The 23,080-nt window shown below is 60.2% G+C and overlaps 3 protein-coding genes across 16 annotated transcripts; 1 reads left to right on the top strand and 2 right to left on the bottom strand.

Annotated features, from left to right (window-relative positions):
- Window positions 1-453: 453 nt before the first annotated feature.
- On the bottom strand, window positions 454-1,767 carry PSORS1C2 (psoriasis susceptibility 1 candidate 2). Its single transcript, XM_051854989.3, has 2 exons — window positions 1,674-1,767; window positions 454-1,168 (listed from the first exon to the last, which is right to left on the bottom strand). Exons 1-2 carry the CDS (start codon window positions 1,723-1,725, stop codon window positions 807-809), a joined length of 414 nt encoding a protein of 137 aa, XP_051710949.2. The 5' UTR covers window positions 1,726-1,767; the 3' UTR covers window positions 454-806.
- Window positions 1,768-3,420: 1,653 nt separating this feature from the next.
- CCHCR1 (coiled-coil alpha-helical rod protein 1) lies at window positions 3,421-18,689 on the bottom strand. Of its 14 annotated transcripts, none has more exons than XM_089334303.1 (18): window positions 18,556-18,689; window positions 17,044-17,176; window positions 16,750-16,963; window positions 14,256-14,559; window positions 10,796-10,959; window positions 10,528-10,663; window positions 10,283-10,420; window positions 9,958-10,107; window positions 9,324-9,434; window positions 9,076-9,182; window positions 6,024-6,223; window positions 5,827-5,872; window positions 5,485-5,633; window positions 5,179-5,367; window positions 4,998-5,099; window positions 4,199-4,350; window positions 3,936-4,110; window positions 3,421-3,700 (listed from the first exon to the last, which is right to left on the bottom strand). In XM_089334303.1, the coding sequence occupies exons 2-18, from the start codon at window positions 17,063-17,065 to the stop codon at window positions 3,579-3,581; spliced, it is 2,481 nt and encodes an 826-aa protein (XP_089190429.1). In that variant the 5' UTR covers window positions 17,066-17,176; window positions 18,556-18,689; the 3' UTR covers window positions 3,421-3,578. The 14 variants fall into 14 exon arrangements, with proteins under 14 accessions (XP_089190429.1, XP_089190432.1, XP_089190428.1 ...); XM_089334306.1 differs by having other exon boundaries at window positions 6,024-6,136; window positions 10,283-10,393; XM_089334302.1 differs by having other exon boundaries at window positions 17,044-17,110.
- Window positions 18,690-18,878: 189 nt separating this feature from the next.
- Window positions 18,879-22,753, top strand: TCF19 (transcription factor 19). The gene is made up of 4 exons (XM_002714266.5): window positions 18,879-19,089; window positions 19,495-20,071; window positions 21,133-21,688; window positions 22,030-22,753. The coding sequence occupies exons 2-4, from the start codon at window positions 19,834-19,836 to the stop codon at window positions 22,268-22,270; spliced, it is 1,035 nt and encodes a 344-aa protein (XP_002714312.3). The 5' UTR covers window positions 18,879-19,089; window positions 19,495-19,833; the 3' UTR covers window positions 22,271-22,753.
- Window positions 22,754-23,080: the final 327 nt, after the last annotated feature.

Here is a 23,080-nt window from a genome sequence, read left to right as displayed (position 1 = left end):
GCGATGGCTCACGTGCTTGGGTCCCTGCCACATCTGGATGGAGTTCCCGGCGCCTTCAGCCTGGCCCAGCCCTCGTTGTCGCTGGCATTTGGGGAGTGAACCAGCACTGTCTGCCTCTCAAGTAAAATTAGGTACGTAAATAACTGGCAAGGAGCTGGTGTGAATTCGGAAACTGACTTCCTTGGAGCTGGTCCTGTCCCCACACCCCTGAGATTCCCATGTGCTGCCAGGAGCATTCGGACCGAGAGCAACTGAAGAAAAACTTGTCTTCTTGTTTGCATCCCAGGGGGCAGTAGTGTGGGACTCAGTGTCCCCATGAGTCCGGCTGTCACCTTTCTGGTTCGTCTCCAGCCGAGTCCCACTTCTTATGCACCACGGAGAGGCAAGACAGGAATCTGTGCGTTTGGGACCATGAGGAGGGCACTGGAATATTCATTGGGAAAGACACAGATTCAGAATTAGGAAAATTCGGTTTTTATTTTTCCGTTTTGGTTCTCAGCTGACGGCCACTAGGTGGCAGCAGAGAGCACCGTGCAGCCAGCGCGGCCCAGCGGCCCCGGGTCGGGAAGGAGAGGGCGGCTGGAGCCGGAGAGGGCTCGGGGTGAGGTAGGAGCGTGCGCTTCGCTGTCCGAGAGATAAAGGGGGAATTGGGGCTAAATACAGGCCTCAAGGCGGCCCCGAAAACATTAACGACAGCTTCCGGTTTCAGAGCAAATCTGAGGGAACGAGGGAAGTCCTCGGGGTGTCAGACTACTAAGGGGACCCAGAAGGGCACAGAGGGGCGCAGCAGCCGCTCCGGGGCCCCCTCATCTGTACTCTTCCTGGGGCGGGTCAAGGTCTGGCTCCTCCTGAGGTTCGTGGTCCACCTCAGGGGCAGGCGGCCAGGGGTTTTCTGGGGGCTGGGGTCCGGCTGGCCAGGGGTCGTCAGGCCGGGGAGGCTGAGGGGGGTCGGTGCTGGGGGGCTCCGGGGGCCAGACTGCAGTCCCAGTCTCAGGCAAGCCTCTCCAGGGACGGTGGGGGCCCGGAGGTGGAGGGTCTTCAAAGAGAGGGGGTGGCCCTGGCCAGGGGTCACCAGGGATGGGGGGACCCTGAGGCAGAGTTGGGGTGCTCTCCTCCTCTCCGGCCTCTGTGGGTTGGGGAGAGGGGTGGTCCCTGATGCCTGAGATGCCTGTAGAATAAAGGGAGAAGAGGTCAGAGGTCAGGGCCCAGCCTGTGCGCCAACCCTCACCCGGCTACAGAGCCAGGAGGCGGGGCCGGTCTGTGATGGACACAGCCTGAGCTGACCCCACCAACAAACCTCAAAACCCATTCTGCTGTGACTCCTTAACTTGATCAATTTTGGGTGGCTTACCCCCCCCCAACAGCCCACCCAAGTCTGCGTGGGGCGCCCAGAGTGCTGCACACCCTGGCCCCGAGTCTCCCAGACCCTGCCTCTACGAGCCCACCTCCCACCCCCAACAGATGCAGCCCAGCTGTGGCTGCGTGGAGCTCCACCCAAACCAGCAAAATGCACCTGCTTGCATCCCTGGGCCCCTGCTGAGAATTCCAGGGTCTCCTCCACTGCAAGCATCCAACTCACCCTCCTCCTTCTTCACAGTGCCCCCTGCTGAGTGTGGGTCACCTGGACCCTCCCATCACCCCCCCCGCACCCTCCCAGCCCGTTCCCAACTCACCCCCGGCCAACAGGCAGAGGACCAGGGTCCCCAGCAGCCTCCAGTTCAGCATCGTGACTCTGGACTGGCCCCCACAGGTGGGGCGGCTGAGTCTGGGAAGCCGGGATCCCCAAGAGGCTTTATAGGGGAGAAGGAAGAGGGGGAGGCCCATCTGTGGGGAGGGGCCAGCCCAGAGACACAAGGCATCAGTAGGAACCTAACTGGCCAAACCTGTTCGGAAGGCCACCTGCCCACGTGCTGGTGGCGTCCCTGTTTGATCCCCCTCCCCACCACTCCCCCACTGCAGGCCCAGGCCCAGCCTCGTGGCTCTCCTGACCACTGGCCAGGCCCTGGGTGCCCCTCCACCCACACTCCAGTCAACACCCACGGTCATCTCCAAGATCACAGGGGCGGCCGCCTTGCATCCCTGGCAGCGGCTGGAAGCCAAAGAATGGGAGCAGCGTGGCGTGGGGGAAGCGTGGTAATTACAGGGCCAGGAGGCGGGACGCCCAGGCCGGGGTGGGGGGTGGGGGGTGGGGGTGGGGGTGGGGGGGCGGGGGGTGAGGATGGTAGGGGACACGTGCCCTTGGAGCACCGAATGCGGCTGGGACAGTGACAGCTGCGACCCCAGCCTCCCACCCGCCACTACAGCTTGGGGGCTTCACTCTCCCCGGGGAATTTGCTCCCACAGGACCCTGATGTGCGGCTCTTCCACATGCGGCTTCTTCAGGCACACGGGGCCTCCCAGGCGGTGACACCCAGGGAACTGCAGCCTGGGTGACGGCAGAACAGGAAGGAGACACGAGGATATCCTGGTGGCCTCCCCCACCCACAGCTGCTTACATCACTTGGGCCGGGGCCTCTTCCTCCTCTCTGCCCCCTGGGCCCTGCCCGGCCCCGCCAGCCCCAGCTTCAGCTCACCTGTCAGCCTGAGACCCTCCCAACACCTTTGCTCTCTGCCTAAGGTCTGTAAGTGGCTCGGGAGTAACGCGTCCTCCACAGGTGCTCCCCAGAGTAAGGGACACCGCTGTCCCCTCTGGGGGGCTCACAAGGGTTTCTCTCCTCTCCCACCCCAGCCCATCCACCTGCAAGTGGAGCCAGCCCCACCCCGGCCCACAAACTTCCCATTGGTCGCTTCATTGCTCCCCCACCCCCAAGACCCACCCTCCACAGCATCTCTGTAAATAACAAGTCAGTCAGGTCACTTCCCTGCTTTCCTGTTTATAAAGTACTCCGTGGGCTCCATGTGCTTCCGAGCGACCTCAGAATCCAAGCCACGCTCGGCCGCTCACCCCGGCACCCTTCCACTGTCCCCGCCGCGCCCTCCTGGCCTGGGGCCTCCACGCACAGGGACACAGCTGCTCCTCAGTGGGGTCTCAGTCCAGGGTCCCCTCCTGGCGCCTCCCCATCCTCTCATCTCACGTCCCCTCCTCCCCACAGTCGGTTTCTAGCAAACCTTGGTTTTTCGCTTTCTCTTCCTAGCACTAACTGTTTGACATGTTCATTTGTCCTCATCTGTCCCCTGCAAGCGCCGTGGGCACAGGGCCCTGGCTCCCAGAACTCGGCTAATGAGCGAGGGCTTCCTCTGCCCACGGCTGGCCTCTACCATCTCCCAGAGATTTAAGCAAATGCTGAGATGACGGAGACACAGAAAAACAGGAGCTTCCCAAAAACCTTGCAAAGGCGCCTAGGACAGGGGCTTTGAAAAGGCAGCATCTGGGGGTGGGGGTGTGTGAGGAGGGCGACACCCCGAGTTCCGCACAGTAGCTCTGCTGTAGGCATCTTTATTCAGTGCAGGGGGAGTTCACACTTGGCGGCAGCTCGTGTCGGTGGGCTTGGGCGGCTGGGTGGGGAGGAGGGCTGGGCTCCCCACCACCTCCCAGGGATCCGGGCCCCCCGGCAGGCTTCCTCTCGCTCCCCGGCCGCTTAGCTGGTCAACCGCAGACTGGAACTGGAGGGCTCAGGCTCGTCTCCTTGACAGATGGTTTCCTCTTTGGTAATGGCCTCGCTCAGGCCCTGCAGGTTATCCAGCAGCACAGAGATGGACCCTGGGAAATTCACGAGGGAGAAGCTCTCAGGGCGGCGGGGCGGGGCGGGGCGGCAGCGCGGCCAGCAGGCTGCACTCCAGGGGAGCCGCTCCCCACCCCCCCACCCCCCCACCCCCCCACCCACCCCTACCCTCCCCATCCCACCCCCCCACCCCCCCCCACCCCCGCCAGGCGCGGAGAGCTGGAGTGGGGCCTGGGAGCGCCCCTACTGGTGCCTGCTGGCTTCGCGCCTTACCCTTTATGGATTGCCGGGTGCAAGACGACGTTGCGGCTGGAGGAGTGGACGCTGAGGACCCCGACGGCCGCAGCCGGCACTCGCCTGACTTCTGCTTGTTCAGTAGAGAAGGAAGGACCGCCAAGAGTCGCTGCTGCTTGTAATGGGAGAGGAGACCCTCCTGCCGCAAGGTGGCCTGGGAAGGAGAGGTTAGGGGCCGCCTGGCAGGGGCACAGCCTCCCCGCTCTCCCGCCCGGCCGGCCTCGTGCCCTGCTGTCCCCTACCAGCATGAGGTTCTTGTCCCTCTCCAGCTCCTGCACGCGCTGCGTCAGCCGCTGCCCCTCCTCCTTGCGGGCCTCATCCTGCAGGCGCCGCAGCTCCTGGTTCCGCTCCTTTTCCCGGGTGGCTCTGCGCTGGATCTGGCGCAGGGAGACCACTGCAGACAGCCGGGGCAGAGGGGCAGGCGTGGGTCAGCGGGGACGCAGACGGGACACAGAAGCGCAGGCGTGGGTCAGCGGGGACGCAGACGGGACACAGAAGGGCAGGCTGGGTCAGTGGGGATGCAGGCAGCCAGCGCACAGAGGGGCAGGTATGGTGAGGACAGGGCAGCTCAGGGACTCTGCTCCGGGAGCTGTCAGCTGGCTGCGTGGCTCTCAGCGTCTCCCCCTAGAGTGCGGCGGCTGGGCGGAGGCCCCAGGACCTTGTGACTCTGCGACCCCACCCCACCCCACGGGCCTTCCCAGCCCCCAGCCACCCCCAGTCCCCTAGGGGAAATCTGAATGTCAGACTTTGTACACTTCCTGTTGGTTTTCTCCCAGTGTGGCGACAGTATCGAGGTTATAAAGCAGAACCTCCTATTTATGGAAGTGGGGCCAGGGGGTGGCCGTCCTGAGGGGTAGGGCTGGGAGGGCACGCGGGCTGCGCATCTAAGGGGACTCAGTCCGTGCCACTTCCCCATCACTCACCGCTTGCACGCTAAAGCAGGAGCTTCTGTCTCAACACTCCCCTCTTCCCCGAAGGACCACGTGTCCCCCATCCCGCGCTCCCCCACCTCGCCCCGCCCCCGCCCCCCGCAAACCTCACCGGCCTTGGCGTGCTCCCTCCGGGCCTCGTTCAGCCTCCGCTCTGTGTCCGTTAGCTGTTCCCGCAGCCGGGTCTCCACCTCAGCCACCTTCTCCTGCAGAGCTGGGATGAAGAGGGTCGGGAGGAGGCCCCGGCCCACCCTCACCTGGGGCAGCGCCCACCACCCGTCGCGTCCCCACACCTTGCCCGTAGATCTCCTGCTGCTGGGTCAGCTCCTGCCGCAGGCTGGCCGCCTCCTCCGTGCTCTCCTGCTGGCCCTGGCGCGCGGCCTCCAGCTGCAGCCCGACGCTGGCCAGCGACTCCTGGGTGCGCTGCAGCTCCTGCTCCAGCTGCTGGGCCACCTCGCTCAGCTGCTGCCGCTCGGCCTCCCCTGCGAGGGAGGGGGAGGGCTCTCTGCGTCTGCACCCCACACCAGCCCCCACCCCGAAGTCTTCCCTCCTCCCCCTCCATGCCCGCGGGCACCCAGCACCTCCAAGACTGGGTGTACCTTGCTCCCGGGCGCGGCCCACCTCCTGCTGGATGAGACGGGCACTCAGCTGCAGCTCCGCGTCCAGGCGGTTCCGTTCCTCCCGAAGCTGCTGCAGCTCAAGGCTCGCATCTTCCATCAGCTGAGGCGGGGGCTGGGGCGGGGGGCAGCTGGGCCGGGAAAGAGCAGCAGCGGCCTCACCCCTACGCCCCCACCCTTCCCCGTCCCTTCTCCAGTCCTTGCTTTCTTGGGTCCCACCCTGAAGCCCCCTGCCACACACACACTCACACTGCCCACACTGCCACACACACACTCACACTGCCACACACACACATACACACATACACACTGCCCACACTTTACCTCTCCAGGTGCAGCTGTGCAAGGGCCAGTTTTCGAGCCATGAGACCTGGAGAGAAAAGATGGAAAGCGACAGGTTGAGTTTGCAAGGGGAGTCCGGGAAGCAGAAACACGCAGGCTGGTGAGCAGGAGGAAGTGGCCGAGGGATCAGAGGGCTGGGCCAGGATGCAGCTCAGAGCCCACCACCACCCCCAACTCACTGCGGACAGTGTGGACCTTGCGGACGGCATAGCTGAGTCGGTTACTGAGGCTGGGCAGCCGGGCCACCGCCTGCTCCACCTTAGCCATGGTGCTCTGGAGGCAGACCTGGGAGCTGGAAGAGCACAGGCCGCTGACCGCTGACCCGCACCTCACCCCCACAGGGCCTGGGGCCTGCACAGACCCCTCCCCCCATCCTGCACTATTGCACAGGTGGGGGTGGGGGGAAGCAGGGGAGGGAAACAAGAGAGGCTAGGGGCAGGACCTGGGGCACGTGTGCCCCAACCTCATGCCCTATGCTGCAGCTGCTAAAACAAAACCTGGGAGGAGCTTTAGCCTTTTAGCGACTGTCACAGAAATACGATCTGGTTGCTTATAAAAATATTTTAAAAAGCACAGCTATTCCTGGTCCCACAACCCATGCAGAGTAAACTTCTCATTTGGATCCTGAGAACCAGTGTCCCCAATAAAAGCCCTGCAATCAACACAGCAAGGTGCAAGGAGCCCCATCTGGCCCCGGGCGCCCCAGGCCGTAAAGGGCTCAGTGACAACAACGCCGCAGGGCCTGGTCTCTGCCTGATGGCCACTCGCTCCCCTGCAGGCCACGAGGCCGTCTCCAGGGCCTGGGATTCCTGGCGCTGGACGCCGCGCCACGTCTGTGGTGGAAGAACACGGCCCGAAGCTTCCATGTCTAAGGAGCCCCTGCCCCTCAAGAAGGCCTCAGACGACTGCCTATCTTTTCAGGCAAACTCGGGGCTTCTTTTCTTTTGCTTTTTTTTTAAGATTTACTTATTTATTTGAAAGGCAGAGTTACAGAAATAGAGGGAGAGACATAGAGGGAGAACTCTTCCATCCACTGGTTCCATCCACAGGGCTGATCCGAAGCCAGGAGCCAGGAGCCTCTTCTAGGGTTCCCACATGGGTGAAGGGGCCTAAGCACTTGGGCCATCGTTTACTGCTTTCCTGGGCCGTGGCTTTACCCGCTACGCCATAGCGCCAGCCCTAAAGCTGATTTCTCACCACCTGGTCTTGGATCACTGCTGCGCAGCTCTCGAACAAGCCCAGGAGTGTGGTTTCCCTGACACGTGAAGGGCAGGTCTGTGAGTGGCATCAGCTGCTGGCCCAGAAGCAGAACCAGCACGGCCCATGAAAACTGAGGGGCTTCAGCTGGGAGCCCTGGGAGGAGGCCCAAGGGGAAAACGGGGGCTTCCTCGGAGACGGAAAAACAAGCGGTGACCACAGCAAGTACAGCGAGGAACCCTTTCGGTGGGAGAGCCCAGCACAGGCCGTGGCTCTAAAGCCACTCCGGGGGTGGGCGTGAGGAGCAGAGGTCAACAACATGGCCGCCTCTTAGGACGTCTGCATCGCACATGAGTTCAGGTCCCGGCTTCACTTCCAACTTCTGCTTCCTGCCAGTGCACCCCATGGGAGGCCGCAGCAGGTGACGACTCTGGTACTTGGGTCCCTGCCACCCATGTGGGAGACCCACATCAAGTTCTGGGTTCCTGGCTTAGGCCAGGCTAAGCCCCAGCTGCTGTGGGCATTTGGAAAGTGAACTGGTAGACAGAAGAGCTATCTTTCTCTCTCTCTTTCAGTTTCTCTGGTTTTCAAATAAAAAATAAATTTAAGAAAAACTTTAAGATCCATCTTCTGACACAGCCATTGAGTCACCTAGGGACTGTGTCGCCAACCTGGTAACATCCCAAAGTTGGTGCTTTCTGGCAAGAACTCAGCGAGAACCCTGCCTGACCCCTGGGCACCACAGGAAACCCTGCCCCTGGCCTGTCTTTCTGCTCTCCTGGAGGCAGGCGCAGCTGCAACGGGCGGAATCTGGGTGCTGGCTCGCATACCCAGGCCGGTGCGGAGCAGGTTGCAAATGGCTCCCAGTTTGTTCAAGCCAATGGGTTCCCAAGGAGTGAATCCAAGAGAAGGCCGTGGCTGCAAAGGCCCATCCTGCTGACCCCCAGAACTCCCCTGATGCATCCAGGACAGCCCTGTGAGGACCGTGGACAGTCAGAGCACAAACTACACACCAGCACCGCACCAAGGGCTCCACACGGACCGCCTACCGCCCATCCCAAGGACCCCGGTGCCTGGGGAGGCCGCTACTAGCACGAAGCAGCTCTTTCCCAAGGCTCTATGACAGCCTCAGCAAGGCCATGACTACCAAGTCGGCATGAGGGACACGGGCTGCAACTGCCTTAGAAGGTACCGGGCCGGGGCCAGTGCTGTGGCACAGCAGGTGAGGCCACTGCCTGCAGTGCCAGCATCCCATATGGGCGCCGGTTCAAGTCCAGCTGCTCCACTTCTAATCCAGCTCTCTGCTATGGCCTGGGAAAGCAGTAGAAGATGGCCCAAGTCCTTGGGCCCCTACACCCATGTGGGAAACCCAGAAGAAGCTCTTGACTCCTGGCTTCAGATCGGCACAGCTCCGACTGTTGCAGCCAATTGGGGGAATGAACCAGAGGATGGAAGACCTCTCTCTCTCCCTTCCTCCCTCTCTCTCTCTCTCTGCCTCTCCTCTCTCTGTGTAGCTTTGACCTTCAAATGGGTAAATAACTCTTTAAGAAAAAAAAAAAGAAGGGACCGGGCACGGCATTGCAGATGCGAGATCTAGCAGCAGGCATGTAGCATTACATGGATTACGTCTTCCCCTAACTAAACAGGGCAGGCCTGGGCAAGCTGATACATAAAGAGAGAAAGACGAGGCGTCCACTTGCCGTCCTTGAGCAGTTCTGGAGACGGAGACCCTGCCGGGTGCTGTACTGCGCGCGAGCCGTTACCAGACTGAACTGCGGGAGGGAGCGCTGCCTCTCCTCCAGCTGAACGCGCAGCACAAGCTCCTAACAAGCCATCCTGTGTGGATGCCCGGGGGTGCCCCAGGAAACAACCAGCACAGCAACTTCTGCAGGGCCAAGCGCCTCCATGCCTCCAGCCCTGTGTCCTCCAGCTGCCACGTTTCCAGCCCCTCCAGCCTGAGGCTCTTTAAGCGCCAGGTGACCAGGAAGCTGGGGAGACCCAACTACTCCTCCCCGACCCCGCCACCCCAGGCACCTGCTGATAGCATTGACCACCAGCTTCAGCTGCTCCTCGGCCGAGGCTGTCTGCTGCCGCCGCCGATGCTTGGCCTCCTGAGCCCGGCTCAGCTCCATCTGCAGGCTCTAGGGAGGATGCAGGAAAGGGAAGGGTTCCTCCTGGGGCCCAGCCTACAGCCCCACAGCAGGGGGCTTCCTTATCCACCGCTGCCTGCCCCACCCCCCCCACCTTAGCCTCTGCGACACCTTAGCCTCTCAGACACCAACCTTGGCACTCAACCGCTCCACCTCCACCTCTGCGGCTCTGTCCTGCAGGGTGCGCTGCAGGATGGCCTGCTCCTGGCACTGGGCTGTCACTTGTTCCTGGAGTTCAGCCACCTGGGGGAGGAGAGGGAAGCTGGACAGGGCACATCAAGGGCCAGCCATGCCCCGCAGGCCAAGCCATCCCCAGCGGGGGCACTGGGGCGGAAGCGGCACACGCAGGCATGTTTGGGGACAAACAGCTTGGGTTCCCGGGAATAGAATCTGAGTCCAGCTTTCCTTCCAGGTGCACGTTCCACGTTGCCCACCCCTTGAGACAGCGCCCATGGCCCACCACCCAGGACCCACCTCACCTGATCAGGCCATCCACCCTCAGATGCCCTTGGGCTGCCTGACCACCCTCCCTGTGGCTGAGCCACCCCAGGGTCTCTGCCACATTCTTTAAATTGTCTTCTTTATAGCCCACATCACTACTTGACACTTCCTAATGACTCGCTTGCTTGGAATGTGAGCTGCACGGGGGGGGGGGGGGGGGGGGGGGGGGGGGCAGGTGCGGTGGTGAACGAACGGCCACCCCTCCCCAAGGAGCATGGGCGGGGGTGGGGGCAGAACACAGGGAGAAGACAGAGAGCCCGGTGACCTGTCCCTTCAGCTGCGTCACAGAGTCCCTGTGCTCCAGCTCCTGGGCCTTGAGCTGCACCATGAGGTCAAACACCTTCTCCCGCCAGCGGTTCAGCAGGGACTGGCACTTCTTAGCAAACTCGGGCTCCAGAGAATCCGACGGTTGAACCTGTGCACGAGTGGGTGAAGGTGGAGGACGCGTGGGCACCGGGGCGGGGGCGGGGGAGGAGGAGGCTTCTTTGCAGCCAGAGGACTCACAGAAAGGAAGATTCCCACAGGGAAGGCAGGCCAGGCGTGGCGGGGGTTGGGGTGGGGGTGGGGGAGGAGTGGGGGGAGGGCCCTACCTTCCTGGTGAGCTCCGCCTCCTGCAGGGTGAGGATGTGCATGAGGCTTTGCACGCGCACCTGCAGCAGCTCGGCGGTCGAGTGCAGCCCGTCCCGGTCCTGCTGCAAGTGCTGTGGGCAGAGGGAGAGCGGCCGCCCCTACAGGGCCTCCGTGCCTGCCCGAGGACCCCGCACGGCCTCCTCTCCTGGGGACGGCCCTCCTCCAGGGGCTGTCCCCCCTCCCCCCACCCCCCACGCTCTCTCACCTGCATGGTTTCCAGAAGCTCCTGCCGCTCGGGCTCCCAGGCCTGGCTGCAGGTCTCGGGAGGGACTTGCTCTCCCACGTATTTCCGTAGATTCTCAACCAGAGTCACGTGAGCCTCCAGATCTTTCTGGGTCTTGCTAGGGTTTGGGGTGGGGACAGGGCAGCCATCAGCGGGGCGCCCTGAAGATAAACCACCCCCGTCCCGGACTGTGGGCCCACTCGGGCCACCACCACTGCCACCCGTCCCCCACCCCCCGGCTGCCACTGACCTCAGCTGTTCCCGAAGCAGCTTGGCTTCCCGCTGCGTCTCAGCCAGCTCCTTGGCCTCCCCTACCCTCCTGGCCTCCAGACTACACAGAGACTTCTCCAAGCCCTCGGCCTTCTTGGTCAAGCTGGAAAGGGCCTCCTGGTGAGCCTGGGTCAGGGAGGACAGCTGTGGCGAGAGGCAGAGACTCAGCGGGGGCCACTCGCCGCAGGCATCAGGGCCTCCCACTCCTCCCCCGCCCTTGGCCTCCTCCCTTCACTCCCACTTTGTGCAACCCCAGAGACCAACTCAGCCACGCTCCCAGATGCACATAGCAAATGGAGGCCGTGCTTGGCACCTGGCTTTCGTGGGTCACCCCCAAATCCATCAGCAGGTCCGGTCAGTGCCCCATCACGTCCTCACTTATATCTCCCCGCCTCTGATCAGCAGGTAGCCCACCACCTCCCACCTGGACAACAGAACCCACCTCCCAACTAAGTCCTTGAGCGTCTTTAGTGGCATTCGGAACAGAACTTGTGCTCGAGTGGGCGAAGGCAGAGGACATGTGGGCACACTTCCAAACCCCCCACGTCATCGGCTGTGGCCAGGCCGGGCCCACTCCTCGGAGCCCCTCACCATGGCCCTCCCACTGTTCATGCTGTGTCAGCTGCAAGGGTCTGCCTGGGGCTGGACGTGGGTCCTCCTTGCTCTGTGGTCAGCGGCTGACATCGCCCCCTCAGGCAGGCCCGCAGACCCCTCCCCACCACCACACTCGGTCCTAGCTCTGTCCCCGGCCTTCCCAGCATTGCTCACAGGACAGCATCTCACTGATGCGCTTACTTTCATCACACCGCCGGAGTAGGGGAGCACGGGGAGGGAGGACTCATCTACCTTCTCACTGCTCTGCAAGCCTAGTAGGGGCTCCAGAGCCCCTGAGTGCGTCACGGGATGGAGCAAGGAGGAGGAAAAAGTGGCCACCCCACGCCCGGGCTGCCCCTCCAGCTGTCTCCACATAGCAAGGTCATTCTCTCAGGCAAAAGTCAGAAAACTGATCTTTTCCATCTAAAACACAAATCTGATCATATTATTTCCCTGCTTAAAACCTTTTGATAGTTGCTCATTGATCCTTTAAGATTTATTTATTTTGAAAGTCAGAGTTACAGAGAGAGAAATCTTCATCAGCTGGTTCACTCCCCAGATGGCAGCAATGGCCGAGGCTGGGCCAGGCCAAAGCCAGGAGCTGAGAGCTTCCTCTGGGTCTCCCTGTGGATGGCAGAGACCCAAATACTTGGGCCATCTTCCACTGCTTACCCAGGTCATTAGCAGGGAGCTGGGTTGGAAGTGGAGCAGCCAGGACACAAACCAGCCTGTATGGGGTGCTTGCATATCAGGTGGCGGTGTAACCTGCTGTGCCACAGAGTTCTGGGCCAGCATTACGGGGCAGCGTGGTTAAGCAGCTGCTTGTGACACTGGCAACCCATACCAGAGCGTTGGTTCAAGCCCCAGATGCTCTGCTTCTAATCTAGCTTCCCGCAAAGGCACCTGGGCAGGCAGTAGATGATGATCCAAGTACTCGGGCCCCTGCCACCCACGTGGGAGACCCAGATATAGTTCTGGGCTCCTGGTTTCAGCTAGTCCCAGTCCTGGCTGTTATAATCATTTAAGGAGTGAACCGACAGATGGACAATCTCTCTGTGTGTCTCTCCCTCTCTTTATCACTCTGCTTTTCAAACCTATAAATAAATAAATCTTTAAAAACATAAATTTCTGGGGCCGGTGCCATGGCTCACTTGGTTAATCCTCCGCCTGTGGTGCCGACATCCCATATGGGTGCCAGGTTCTAGTCCTGGCTGCTCCTCTTCCAGTCCAGCTCTCTGCTGTGGCCCAGGAGGGCAGTGGAGGATGGCCCAAGTCCTTGGGCCCTGCACCCTCATGGGAGACCAGGAGGAAGCACCTGGCTCCTGGCTTCGGATTGGAGCAGCGCACCAGCCGTAGCGGCCATTTGGGGGTGCACCAACGGAAGGAAGACCTTTCTCTCTGTCTCTCTCACTATCTAACTCTGCCTGTCAAAACAAACAAACAAAAAAAAACCATAAAGTTCTGAACTGGTCTGAACGCCGGGAGCTGTGCGGTGCCACCCAGGGTCCCTCATCTCCTGTACTCAAGCCCCTCGGCCTCCCGCATCCCGGGCCCCACAGCTGCCCTCCGGAGTGCCCCAGCTCCCCTCGCCAGCCCACGCGCCCCTTCACCAGCCAACTCGTGCTAAGCACACATCAGCTGCTTCTTACTGCGCCTCTCACGAAGCAAAAGGCTGTTCTCACACTCCTACGACCTGCCTATGTCCTTTGTTTTCTGCCGGGGCCGTGGCCTTCTCTGTTGATTCCTGGGCACACACTGTATCTCAGGGTGTTGGTCTCCTCCTGGGATGTGCGCTGAAGTGCGCTTCCCTGGTTTCTCACTCACTCTAACTCTGCGTCACTCCTGGCACCAACACCACAAACTCAATTATCAACATCTGCTTTCATGGCTTCCAGATTTTTTAGAAAATATAGTTATTTTTACTTTATTTTTATTTCTTTGAGAGGCAGAGAGCGAGAGCGAGAGCGAGAGCGAGCAAGTGAGCCAGAGTTACCATCTGCTACTTCACTCCCCAAATGCCCACAACAGCTGGGGGATCAAAGCCAGTAGCCGGAGACTCATCCAAGTCCCCCACCCGAGGGGCTGGAAGCAGCCACTTGAGCCATCGTCACCTGCTGCCTCCCATCTGCATGAGCAAGAAGCTGAAGTCAGGGGTCCGAGGGCAAGGCAGCCTGGCACCCGGGTATGGGGCACAGCGTCCTCACGGACAACTCAACCCCCGCACCAGATGCCTGCAGCTCGACTCACGCACAGGCAGGGGGGCCCTGCCCACTCCACGGCTGTAAGGGAACCCACCAACTTCTCTTCCAGTGCCTCTGTGGTTTCATTCGTGACATCTGTGGCTCATCACGGTGGCCCGCCCTCACCCCCAGACTAAGTCAGAGCTCCCCTCCAAGGCACTTCTTCCATCTGTAACTAATGAATAATGACCACATTGAATGTGGACCCTGCATGTCCCCCACTTGGCCGTGAGTTCCATCCACGAGGGCCAGGACTCAGATTTGCTCACTAGGATGGTGATGACCAAGCACTGAGAAATGACTGAGTAACCCTCCTCACTGTCCACCCCCCCCAATGCCCCCACGTGAACTGGGCACCTGCAGTTAAGGAAGGAGGTGGGTTACTTCTTCCGAAGAGGAAGGGGGGCTTCCTGCACTGGACGGGGGGGTGTCATCTGAGTCCCGGGGGAGACACCCAAGTTTTCTTTCCACGCCACCCGTGTCTTTCTCCAGCACCCAAGACCTCACTGTTCCATGGTTCATGGAGGTCTCTTTGACATCTGCCCTCTGCCAGGGAGCTACTGTGACCCTGCTGTGAGACCGAACCCTTCCCGCCCCAGGATTCACCTGTTCTTGGTGCAGCCTCTGAACCTCCTCCAGTTCCCGCTGGCTTCCCTCTTCCAGGTTCTTCCGGATGACCTCAGCCCCGGCCAAGGCGGCCCGCAGGCCCTCGGCCTCAGCCCGGCCGGCCTTCTCTGCCCGAGCCAGCGCCTCCAGCTCCATGGCCTGGGCTTCCAGCCTCATCTTCTGCTGCAGCGAGGTCTCCCGCAGCGTCCGCACCTCCTCCTCCAGCCGCCGCAGATCCTGCAGCTGCCGAGAGATGAGCTCGGCCTGCTGGCTCAGGGCCTGCGACCCTGCCAGTTCCAGGGACCTTCAAAGATAAGTTGGCACAGGTGAGACGCATCCCTGGTGCTGGGAGGGTAGCGAGGGCACACACAGAGACAGGAGGAGGAAGAGGACCAGTCTGCTCCTGCGAGGGAAGAGGGGGATGAGGCTTGGGGCATCGAGCTCTCCAGGTTCCCATCATCATTGTCAATCATCCTGGTCCTGCGAAGCACAAAAGGTTCAGCCTGGGCTCATGGGACCTAAACGCCAGTGAGAGGTATCACAGGCAGGAGTATTCACCAGCAAGTGTGCATAGCATGAGGTCACTCGCTCTGCACAGAGGCTGGAAAACACACACAGAGACTGCTGAATTCCGACCTGAGGAGAAGGAAGAGTGGGAGACAAGCACAGGGGGAGAAAGATGGGAAGCTTCCAGTCCCGACAAGGCAAGGCCGCACTACAGGCATTGAGGGTCAGGTACGCTCTGCTGTTTGAGGGCCTGAGGGGTTAGCACATTAGTGAACAACACGGTCCAGATCTTTTCGTAATATGAGAACAGCTCAAGCAGTTCATGAAAAAAAAAGGGGGGGGGTATTAAAAGGTAAGTTCATTTTGTTGCAAAAAAGTTTGCATGGCCTACAGGAGTCACGAAAACTTAAACCAGCTTCCAGGGGGCTGGCGCATGGCTCACTTGGTTAATCCTCCGCCTGTGGCACCGGCATCCCATATGGGTGCTGGTTCTAGTCCCGGTTGCTCCTCTTCCAGTTCAGCTCTCTGATGTGACCCGGGAGGGCATGGAGAATGGCCCAAGTGCTTGGGCCCTGCACCCACATGGGAGACCAGGAGGAAGCACCTGGCTCCTGGCTTCGGATCAGCACAGCACTGGCCGTAGCAGCCATTTGGGGAGTGAACCAATGGAAGGAAGACCTTTCTCTCTGTCTCTCTCTGTGTCTATAACTCTACCTGTCAAATAAATTAAAAAAAAAAAAAGCTTCCAACAGGGCTCCTGAGGCAGCTCCCTCCAGAAGGCCGGGACCACAGAACTGGCACAGGGCGGTAAGCGACCACTTGCAACAACGGCATCCCACATCAAAGCACTGGTTTGAGTCCTTAAGTTCTGCTTCCAACTCAGCTCCCTGCTAATGCGCCTGGAAAGGCAACAGAAGTCGTCCACGAGTGTGCAGCCCCTGCCACCCGTGAGGGAGACCTGGATGGAGCTCCTGGCTCCTGGCTTCTGCCTGGCCAACCTCTGAGTGCTGTGGCCACTATGGAGGTGAAGCAGCAGGTGTTCGGTGCCCCTCCCTCCCTTCCTCCCTCCCTGTCACGCTGCCTGTCAAATAAATAGAGTAGCGCTCTGGAGCAGCCTAGGGAAATTAAGAGGTGCACAAGACCCCTAGCTGACAGTCAAAACACTCCTCTTTGATGTGCTCCCACTCATGGTAGACAGGAGTGGCAGAATGAAACCGGTACAACTGCAGAAAACACACAGGAGACAACAAGAACATTTGCAGACGACACCTTCACAGACGGCCGAGCCAGCCCTCAACCGCCTGCCCTCTGAAAAGGCTTTCTGTACCCGCTCCATCAGAATAAACCCACACCCCACGGCACCAGGCCTATTTCTAGTACTTCTTCCTCGAGCTCTAAACTATGCGTGGTCAGTCTGTCTCCTCTAGGAGTTTAAATTCCTAAGCAATGTCAAGTTTAAGTTAGGGGTGGGAGAAGGCTGGCCACCATGTCCACTGCTGCGAGCACCGAGCTCTGGTTCAAGTCCTGGCTGCTCCACTTTCAATCCAGCTCCCTGCTAATGCACCTGGGAGGCAGTGGAAGATGGCCCGAGTTCGTGGGCCCCTGCCACCCATGTGAGAGACCCAGATTTAGTTTCGGGCTCCTGGCTTCGGCCTGGCCCAGCCCTAGCTGTACTGCAGACATTAGGGGAGTGAATCAGTGGATGGAAGGTCTGTCTCTGCCTCTCTCTCTGTAACTCTGCCTTGCTCATAGATAAACATATTTTTTAAAGACAAAGTTTAGGTCAGGATCTCTCTTCATTTTTCTCTGCCCCATCCCCAGGTCTAGCACACTGCCTTATTACTTATGCAATGCGGGTACCAATAATTGCTCATGTAAAAACAAACAAGTTACTGAGTCAGGGTTTGTAACAGGCCATGGAATCTGTTTCAGCGAAGAAAGGCCATGAGAAAGCGAGTCTGAGAACAAGGTGGCAACAGTGCCCTACCTGCCTCTCCGCCCCGGCTCCTGCCCGTCACCGGACACGTCCTGCTCCCAGAGGGTCACTTGGCGTCTGTGGGTGTCCAGCCGCCTCTGTGACACATCCTGACGGGCCTGGGGCTGGACGAGGGGAATGTCTGAAGCCCAGGTGGGAGCCATCCTTGGCACGGTTGAAAGGGGCCGGGCTTGGAAGTGGGAGGGGGGGATCAAGCCAGAGACACCTGCGGAACCACAAGAGCACAGTCAGCTTCCCAGGCAGCGGGGGCGACCGCCAGCCCCTCGCCTGCGCCGCCCCACTGACCTGAGGGCTGAAACATCTCCATGTGACTTGAAGACGCTAGGTGCTGCCTCCAGCCTTCTATGCTCCCCTGGACAAGAGGAGAAACAAGGACACTCCAGTTCAATTTTCAGGTCACCTTCCAAAGAGAAAGCCCCTACAATAACAAAGTCACAATGCTAAATTACAGCCAGCTCCCCTGTCTCTCAGCTCCTCTTCCCACTCTTGTGGAAGAAGTATGAGACCCCACCCCACTGCCTGCTTGTCCTAATGCAAAACTCAGGCAGGGGGCCTGCGCTGTGGCCTAACGGGTAAAGCCACCACCTGCAGTGCCGGCATCCCTTATGAGCACAGGTTCGAGTCCTAGGTACTCCACTTCCAATCCAGCTCTCTGCTATGGCCTGGGAAAGCAGCAGAAGATGGCCCAGGTCATTGGGTCCCTGCACCCGCCTGGGAGACCTGGAGGAAGCTCCTCACTCCTGGCTTTGGATCGGCGCAGCTCCGGCCATTGTGGCCAATTGGGGAGTGGACCAGTGGATGGAAGACCTCTCTCTCTCTCTCTCTCTATGCTTCTCCTCTGTGTACTCTTTCAAATAAATAAATCTTTAAAAAACAAAAACAAAACAAACAAACAAACAAAACTCAGGCAGAAACCAGGAGGGAGGCGGAGAAAACTCAAGGAGGTGGACGAGCCAAGGGGGAGCTTTTGGGCTTTGATCATCCTGCTAGGACTCGGGCAGTGTCTTTACCCTTCTCCTGAGGTTTCTACTGTCCCTGCTGCTCCTGGCCTGAGAGAACGAAGGAGGCACACCGTGCAGAGGCCCCGAGCCCAGCCTCCAGAGTTCTCGCCATGGCTCGGCAAGGCCTTGGGGAAGCCCACCCAGACACCACCAGGCCATGACTCCCGGGTCCTTTCCCAGCAGAGCGCTGGCCCAAGGCCTGGCCCCTGATGAATGTGGCCACATGTAGGGCTGGACACCTCCCCAGGACCGCCTGGGAGTCCAGATGGCCTAGATGCCCCCGCACAAGAGCCAGATCTTTCTTGCAACTACCCTCTTGCCCATGCCCTCGGCGTCCATCCCTGCGGACTTGCTCTCTCTAGGGTCCTAGAGCACAGTGGGCCCTTCAAGATCTTTCTCACACACTCCCACCCGAATTCACCCCCACCTGGGATTCCCTTCCTGCATTCTAGTCTGCTTTTTTCCTGAAGGAATTATTCTGGTCCATCACCCTCACCCTCATCTCCCAGCTAACAAGCAGCCTGCTCGCGTCTCCCAGCACCCCAGTCTGATTTCTGCTCTCTCTCCCCCGTGCCCTGATATCCTCAACCTTCACCCTGCAGGACCCTGAACTCTAAGGCCGTCCTGACCACCTCATCCGCTCCTTTACCCAGCCCCTGTACCCTTCTTCCCCTGTGACCCCCTGCACCCCCCAGCACCCCGTCTCAGCCCCCTCCCGCCCCCAACCGACTATTCCCGAACGCCCCTTACTCAGCGCGAGAACGCCCCCTCCGCCCCTTGGTCACACCCACCACACCTCGCTCCCCGCCCGGCCTCCGCCCTTGACTACGCCTGCGCCAGGCGGGCGGCGTGGCGGGCCGCTCTGAAACTCCGTTTTGTCCAGGAAGGAAAAGGAGCAAAGGTGCACGCAGGCGCAGTGGCGCCTAAAGCTGGGCCCAATTACTGCGTCTAAGCAACTGCGCGCCTTGGCCGCTCCGCCCCACTCGGGGACCCGGGAAAACCTCTGAGCTAATCAGAAAAAGCGGAAGGCGGGAGCTCGCGGGACCCGCCCAGCGCACCGCCCAATGGAGCGGAAGATGGTCACAGAACTAGCCAATCAGGCGCGGTCCGGGGGGCGGGCTCTCTGGGCGCGAAGTTCGGACCCGGGAATTCCGAAGGAGGGGTCTGCGCTGCCCGCGCGCCGAGACCGCGCCCCTCCCGGCCCCGGCTTCCTGGCTGTCAAACTGCAGTGCGAGCGCTTAGCCCAGCTGAGGAGCCCGAGAGGACCTGCGGCCGCCGCTCGGGCTGGCGTCGCCTGGAGAGGAGCCCGCTCCAAGACTGCGCCGCGCAGGTAGGTCCGAAACGGAGCTGGGGCCGGGAGGGCGAGCGCTCGCGTGTTCGCCGGGAGCTCCTTCTTCTGATTTACCCCACCCGAAGGAAGCCGGGAAGCGAGGTTTAGATCCGCTTTGTTGGGAGTACCTAGGGACCTGTTTGCACTGCTCTTTGCGTGTATGTGTGTGTGTGTTGGGGGGTGACAGTGAATTCACTCCCCCCGCCCCGGGGTTCAAGCTAGTTCTGAATGAGGGATTGGCCAAAAAGAGCGAGGGCGCGGGCGAACGGGGAGGGGGGTGTTGTTTTGGATAAGCAGGTCTGACAGGAAGAAGCTTGTCTTCAAATTGCACCCGGGCAGCACCCACACACGCCTCCGATTTGCATTTCCCCAGAAGCTGCCTAACGTGACCTTTGCCTTGCGCAGGTCGGAGGCTCCGGGATGTCTGGCGGCCCGAGGATCCAGCTCCACTGAGTGGCGGGAGGACGCGTTCCAGTTTGCCCCTTGCACCCTGTCCTCCCTGTTTTTTTTTTTTTTTTTTTTCCCCTTGCACATCTGCTTCGCAGCCAGTTTTGCATCGCCTGCCTCAGCTGCCTGCACTCCTCCGGGTTTGCACTGCCCAAGTAGCGCTCCAGGTTGAAACTGCACACAGCCCAGCTCACGTCTGCACACCAGACTGAGAAGTGAGATCGAGCCCCGGCTCAGGCAATGGAAGAGCCGATGGATTCCTGAAGTGCAGCAGGTGGTGCAGAGGGGCGCCCGCCCATGCTGCCCTGCTTCCAGCTGCTGCGCATAGGGGGCGGCAGAGGCGGCGATCTCTACACCTTCCACCCCCCCACTGGGGCTGGCTGCACCTACCGCCTGGGCCGCAGGGCTGACCTCTGTGATGTGGCCCTGTGGCCCCAGCAGGAGCCTGGCCTCATCTCTGGGGTGCACGCGGAGCTGCACGCTGAGCGCCGGGGGGAAGACTGGAGAGTCAGCTTGGAGGACCACAGCAGCCATGGTGAGCAGCGGACAGGGCAGCCTTGCCCTGCCCGGGCTGTTCCGTGATGGAAGGAGCGAGGGGCCCCACGGTGGGCTCTGTTTGGTTCATACAGGACCACCTGGAGAGCGGGGGCTCTGGGCGGCATCATCAGGGAAGTCGGTGGGCTGGGACCACGCACAGACTTCACTTTCCAGTCTTGAAGATTTACTTATTTTACTTGAGTTTCAGAGAAGGAGAGAGAGAGGTAGAGAGGTCTTCCATCCGCTGATTCACTCCCCAGATGGCTGCAACAACCAGAGCTGAGTCAGGCTGTGGCCAGGAGCTTCAGCCAGGTCTCCTACATGGATGGCAGGGGCCCAAACACTTGGCCATCCTCTGCTGCTTTTCCCAGGCCATCAGCTAGGGAGCTGGATCAGAAGTGGAGCAGCCAGGACTCAAACCGGCGCCCATATGGGACGCCTCTGGCTTTATCTGCTGTGCCACAGCAACTGTTCCTGAGTTGTATTTTAATCCCCTGGGCATGTGTCTTTCTCCTACTCAGCAGTTGAGTCTCAGAAGGCCTAGGTTCACATTTGAGCTTTGCCCCCAGGCCCTGGCAAATCCTGTGTTGGGTAAAACATAAGGCTTGGTGAAATCTGCCTTGGGGGCATTACGAGACATTTAGCATGCACTGTTAATGAGCCAGGCACTGTTTTAAGTGGATTGAATGCAGGCGGCACTAACAGGAGCCCCAGTTTACAACCCAGGAGGTTATAAGGGCTCTGGGTCTCACAGCTGCTAAGCGGTAGGGCCAGGAGTTAGAGGAGTCTGGGCTGGGCGAGAGCGAGCATTGAGAGAACCGGACCCCAGCAGCAGAGGGAAGGAAGGAGCCCATCCGTGGGAACACACAAGGAAAAGAAGCTCGTTCCCAGCTCCCAGGCTTAGACATGCTGACACTGAAGAGGGGCAGAGGATGAAGGGTACTCTGACGTCAGGAGCCCCGTTCTCCACGTTCCCCTGAAAAGCAAACCGGGCCGGGTTGCTGTCCTCCCGAGCACTCATGTCCGCCTTTGTGTTTGTCTGCTGCCCTCCACGCACAGGGACTTTGGTCAATAATGTCCGCCTCCCCAGAGGTCACAGGCTGGAGTTGAATGATGGTGACCTCCTGACCTTTGGCCCTGAAGGGGCCCCTGGAACCAGCCCTTCGGAGTTCTACTTCATGTTCCAACAAGTCCGGGTCAAACCTCAGGACTTTGCTGCCATCACCACCCCCAGGTCTAGGGGTGAAGCCGGGGCTGGGGCTGGCTTCCGGCCCATGCTGCCCTCGCAGGGGGCCCCGCAGCGGCCCCTCAGCACCCTCTCCCCCGCCCCCAAGGCCACGCTCATCCTCAACTCCATCGGGAGCCTGAGCAAGCTCCGGCCGCAGCCCCTCACCTTCTCCCGGAGCGGGAGTGGGCCACAGAGCCGGCCCCTTCCCACCCCACCTGGGGAAGCGGGGACCACCCCTTCCGCACCACCCCCAAGAAACCGGAGGAAATCGGCTCACCGGGTGTTGGCAGAACTGGACGACGAGGAGGCTCCTCAGGGGCCCCTACCGGTGCTCCTGGAGCCCAAGAAGAAACTCCGCGTGGAGAAAGCCCTGCTGACACCCAGTGGGTAAGTGGCGGGTGTGGGGGGGTTCTCTGTGCACTGCCTTCTCTTGGATGGCTCTGGATTCCTTTCCGAGGCACGGGAGTGAGGATGGGAGGTGGGCAGAGAAAGACGAGAGCTGGAGTGGCCAGAGCAGAGTGCTGGTTGGGGCTGGGGGCGTTGGCAGGTGGCAGACTAGGCGTTTCTGCCTTCTTATATTCAGATAGCTTTAACCCCATTCTAGTGCTTGAGGGGGGGGAGATGAATTTGCAGGCTCCCCACTAGGTTTCCAGGTCTGCCCTGGTCTAGTGAGCCCACCTAGATTCATCCTAAACTCCGATAACCCTGGTGTTTGTCACTTCCTTCAGAAATCGGCGCGGCCGTCCCCGGAAGCACCCCATGGCTGCCTCCACGGCGCCCCCTGCTGGCGGGAGCAGGGAGCCCTGTGCAGCCCCTTGTTGCAGCCTGCCCCAAGAAGACACAGTGGCCTGGGTTCAGTGTGATGGTTGTGATGTCTGGTTCCACGTGGCCTGTGTCGGCTGCAGCATCCAAGCTGCCATGGAGGCAGACTTCCGGTGCCCAAGGTGCTGTGTTGGCATCCAGACCTGAGGACCAAGGCACTAGAGGACACAGTGCTGACACCCCCAGGCCAGGGGTGGACACTGTAGAGTGCAGATAGCTTCTCTTTGCCCCTCAGCATGGGGTAACTAGAGAGGTCCATTGCTGTGGGTGCTGACGCAGTGCCTAGAACAGGGCCTCATGGCCAAGGCCACAGAAGACATGGCTTCCTGCTAGAGCTGCCTCCAGGAAGTTGCCAGTGACCTGGAAGTTCCTACCATGACAAGGAGTACAGCCCCACTGCTATGGACACCAGAGTATCATCAGAGTACCACCAACTGCAGAAGCCAGGCCTGGGAAGATGTGAGGGGGCAGGGAAGGTTCTTGAATGGTGTTGCCAAGAGCATCCTGGGACAACCTAGGGCAGCCACCTTGCACTGTGGCTGGTCCTGCTGCCACCACCATCATAGCCACCTGGCTTTGCAAAGCTTTGCTTCTATTTCCAAATAAAGAACAGCTCCATTCTGGCAGTTACTCTCTTGTGGGTCTCCTACTCTGTGCTGCCCCCTGCTGGGGAGAATGAGGAGCCTTAAGGGCAGGAGATGAGCTGAGAAGGAGCCTGCTTGCTACAAAGGTGAGAGATTATGGGAGGAGCCCTCTCTCTCCCAAAAAGGAAGACAGATTAAACAGATATCAACCTGGTCCAATGTGGGACAACCTCCTAACCCACCAACTGGTACACAGGGCCTTCTGGGGCCTTACATCAAGCAAAGAGATTGTCAAAGCATCATTTCTGTTCTATTACAACCTGTCCTGTCTCCTCCCCGCTAGACCTAACCAACCTGGGATTTTCCCACAGCA

The sequence above is a fragment of the Oryctolagus cuniculus genome, chromosome 5, assembly GCF_051225735.1.
Source record: "Oryctolagus cuniculus isolate XC-2025 breed Fujian yellow rabbit chromosome 5, ASM5122573v1, whole genome shotgun sequence".
Classification (NCBI taxonomy): Eukaryota; Metazoa; Chordata; class Mammalia; order Lagomorpha; family Leporidae; genus Oryctolagus; species Oryctolagus cuniculus.
Note: the sequence above shows the minus strand (reverse complement) of the source record. Positions and strands in the feature narration are given on the sequence as shown.